We start from the raw sequence: 4,115 nt of genomic DNA on the forward strand, positions 1-4,115 counted from the left end.
TGTTCCATTTGTTTTTGCTGATTAGGTATGAAATAGACCGGATGTACGATGTCTTCAAACCAAAACGACAATGAGTTGTACATTCGTTGCCAGAATGTCATTCGATCGGTGAAATGGTTAAGTGTAAATGGCACATAAGATGCAAATATTGGAGTTCCAACTAAATCAGTGGTCCATTTGTTGGCGCCAAATGCGGAGATTGCAACAATAGGCGCATTATAATGCATGCCAAGCCCAAGCAAAGCATCGTTAAGATTTGTTTCTACAACGACAACATCGAAATGTTGCTTGATTTTAAGGAAATCTTGCAGATTTCGACTGGAAACGGTCCACTTTGTAAAATTCATTCCCGCTTCATACCACGCAAATGTCATATCCCAAAAGAACAAATTCGCAAAGTCCATGAAATTATCTTTGGCCATATCTATCATGGAAAACGAACAATTTTAGTACACAGGCTTTTTCCAAGTATTTTATCAAATAAAATATTACATTTTTGTGTTTCTACCCAATTGTGCTCAAGAAACACTTCTTTATAGTTTTTGATTGGTGTTTTCTCTTTGAATGGACTGATCACAGTCACTTCATGACCATCTTCAGCTAATCCTTTCATTAAATTTTGACCTATGTAATAATGAGACCTCGATGGAATCGGAAGAATCGCCAAAAACTTATAACTGTCCACATTTTCGTTTAGGATATACAAAATTAAAAACACTGAGAACAACTTCATTTTACCCGAACTCAACTGATTGAAAACTCAACACGAAATAAGCAGTAGCTGTTGTGAAAGGGGCTTATAAATAACTACAAATAGTTTGATAAGAATATTCAATTAAGTGTGATTGAGTTGATAAGGTCGCCATCAAAGTCACGCGGAAAGTCAGCTGTGTTAATTTATCACTTCCTGAACCAAGTGAAGTGGTTTATGTTTAGTACTTGCGTCAAACGACTCCGGAAAAACACTTATTATTTGTAAACACAAAATCGAAATTTCGTTTGAAATCACCTTATTGTTTTTGCATTGAATTGATTAAAATATATCTGAGATGGTTGGGTCATTTCCTTAATGTCAAATGCAGAAGAAACGATTTTTCGGATTTCTCAAATGTTTCTTATAGAACTAATTTGGTAGCAAAAGAGCAAGTTTTGGCATTTTCACGTTTGGTGTGTTCGATAATAAAAGGAATAGCAAAATCTCAATTGAATTTTTTCACGCTTTATTTTTATTGATTTCAATGTTTCACTTTTCCACCATGAATTTTATACAGACGTTGTTTCACCATTAACGCAAATCAAAAATATTATATCGTATAATACACTCAATTTCAGAATCTCATGTCGAGTGTAATTTTTCTTTCGAATCATACAACTTTTTTTTGTTATATTTTCTACGTATTAATACAATCCAATTAAAAATGTGTTCATCATTCTGACATTATTTGCACTTGTTTACATTTTGTCATCCATATATTTTTTTTATTCATACATACGCAACATTTGAACACGGCACTTGCTAGATTACACCCTGATAAGGTGCGATGTAGCATTTTTTTGCTAGATTGCACCTTGAAAGTCTACTTTCAATTTATGTTATCACGGCGCATTATAAAAGTGATAAAGTAACGGTTATATTGTTTATTTGACTGAAATTCTTGTTGAAATGGCCATTCAAACCGCTGCTATTAAACAGCTGAACTGATTGCTCGAATCATATTTTATAAAACTTCCAAAAAAGAGAAATTTATTGCATAATCGTCGAAACAAAAAAAAAATTCCTTAATTCGATTTTAATTCATACATTTCTTTTCATAACGTAATATACATGATTTCCTTCAATTCTATGATTGTTTGACCTTGTGCGTTGATTTCGCGCCAAACAAAACAAATACTAGGGCTCTTATCAATTTAGTGAGCAAAAAGACACAGAAAGCGATAACACCACAAATGAATGCCCACACATCTAAATTATACAGCTTATAGAAAGGCAATTCGACGGCGACACTTCTCAAGTGTGGAGCACCTTTATTTTTGGCCACGTGCTTGACCCAAAACTTTCCTGTTTCCAATGGTGTTAGCGGCTGATCTCGGAATCTATCGGAAATTAGTTTCGCTTGCTCGGCATAACTGCAAATTGACGTCAAATATTTAGTGAAATTCCAATTTAAGTTACGCATATAATCGTGTTCACCTTGGATTACTGAGCACTTTATCAACAGCTGTCGTTATTTTGTCAGCCGTTAGCGATTGAATTGGTACGGATTGAGCATATCCTCTTTGTTGAGCCAAATACATACTGGAATAATGTGATATTTTAATATATCATAAACAATTTCCAAAATGCTATTTTTAATTCATTACTTCAGATATTGATCGAAAAAGAACGGAATTCCAACCAGTGGCTTGCCAAAGTGAACAGCCTCTGAAAATGGAACACATTGATTGCAAGCAAATCGTATATGGAATTCGAAATGTGTGTATTACCAGTTGTACTCAATAGGCCGCCATGAGTAACAAATAATTTAATATTCTTGTGTGCCAAAATCGATTGCTGGTTGAACCAAGATTCGACCAACACATCCGCTTCCTTGTGCGATGTAATGACGATGTGCTCATCACTCTTGATTAAAATTCTATAATTTGGATATGCTTTGAATGCATTTGTAATTGCGTTGAGCTTTTGTTCTGGCAACTTATTTATAAGAACATTTGATCCAAGTGACACAAAAATCGCACCATCTTTGGCTTCATCTAGAAATGTTTGTATTCTCAGAGCCAGCGGTTCGATTTCTTTCTGAATTTGCATGCCACCGACCTCAATCATATTCGGTGCATACGGCCGTGGTGTTCCGAGCGTCACATGAGTGTTCAACAGAACTAGCGACACATTTCGTCGGATTTCCTCCAGAGATGGCCAATTTTTTGCTTTTGGAAACAGGTGTTCCATTTGTTTTTGCTGATTAGGTATGAAATAGACCGGATGTACGATGTCTTCAAACCAAAACGACAATGAGTTGTACATTCGTTGCCAGAATGTCATTCGATCGGTGAAATGGTTAAGTGTAAATGGCACATAAGATGCAAATATTGGAGTTCCAACTAAATCAGTGGTCCATTTGTTGGCGCCAAATGCGGAGATTGCAACAATAGGCGCATTATAATGCATGCCAAGCCCAAGCAAAGCATCGTTAAGATTTGTTTCTACAACGACAACATCGAAATGTTGCTTGATTTTAAGGAAATCTTGCAGATTTCGACTGGAAACGGTCCACTTTGTAAAATTCATTCCCGCTTCATACCACGCAAATGTCATATCCCAAAAGAACAAATTCGCAAAGTCCATGAAATTATCTTTGGCCATATCTATCATGGAAAACGAACAATTTTAGTACACAGGCTTTTTCCAAGTATTTTATCAAATAAAATATTACATTTTTGTGTTTCTACCCAATTGTGCTCAAGAAACACTTCTTTATAGTTTTTGATTGGTGTTTTCTCTTTGAATGGACTGATCACAGTCACTTCATGACCATCTTCAGCTAATCCTTTCATTAAATTTTGACCTATGTAATAATGAGACCTCGATGGAATCGGAAGAATCGCCAAAAACTTATAACTGTCCACATTTTCGTTTAGGATATACAAAATTAAAAACACTGAGAACAACTTCATTTTACCCGAACTCAACTGATTGAAAACTCAACACGAAATAAGCAGTAGCTGTTGTGAAAGGGGCTTATAAATAACTACAAATAGTTTGATAAGAATATTCAATTAAGTGTGATTGAGTTGATAAGGTCGCCATCAAAGTCACGCGGAAAGTCAGCTGTGTTAATTTATCACTTCCTGAACCAAGTGAAGTGGTTTATGTTTAGTACTTGCGTCAAACGACTCCGGAAAAACACTTATTATTTGTAAACACAAAATCGAAATTTCGTTTGAAATCACCTTATTGTTTTTGCATTGAATTGATTAAAATATATCTGAGATGGTTGGGTCATTTCCTTAATGTCAAATGCAGAAGAAACGATTTTTCGGATTTCTCAAATGTTTCTTATAGAACTAATTTGGTAGCAAAAGAGCAAGTTTTGGCATTTTCACGTTTGGTGTGTTCG

At 35.1% G+C, this 4,115-nt stretch overlaps 1 protein-coding gene across 1 annotated transcript; it reads right to left on the bottom strand.

Moving 5' to 3' along the window:
- Positions 1 to 1,203: 1,203 nt before the first annotated feature.
- Positions 1,204 to 4,115, bottom strand: LOC129572696 (UDP-glucosyltransferase 2-like). Its single transcript, XM_055452708.1, has 5 exons — positions 3,432 to 4,115; positions 2,485 to 3,363; positions 2,362 to 2,422; positions 2,192 to 2,296; positions 1,204 to 2,127 (listed from the first exon to the last, which is right to left on the bottom strand). Exons 1-5 carry the CDS (start codon positions 3,670 to 3,672, stop codon positions 1,842 to 1,844), a joined length of 1,572 nt encoding a protein of 523 aa, XP_055308683.1. The 5' UTR covers positions 3,673 to 4,115; the 3' UTR covers positions 1,204 to 1,841.

This window comes from Sitodiplosis mosellana, unplaced genomic scaffold (assembly GCF_009176505.1).
Source record: "Sitodiplosis mosellana isolate CC-2019 unplaced genomic scaffold, AAFC_SMos_1.0 Smas_scaffold_5408, whole genome shotgun sequence".
NCBI lineage: Eukaryota > Metazoa > Arthropoda > Insecta > Diptera > Cecidomyiidae > Sitodiplosis > Sitodiplosis mosellana.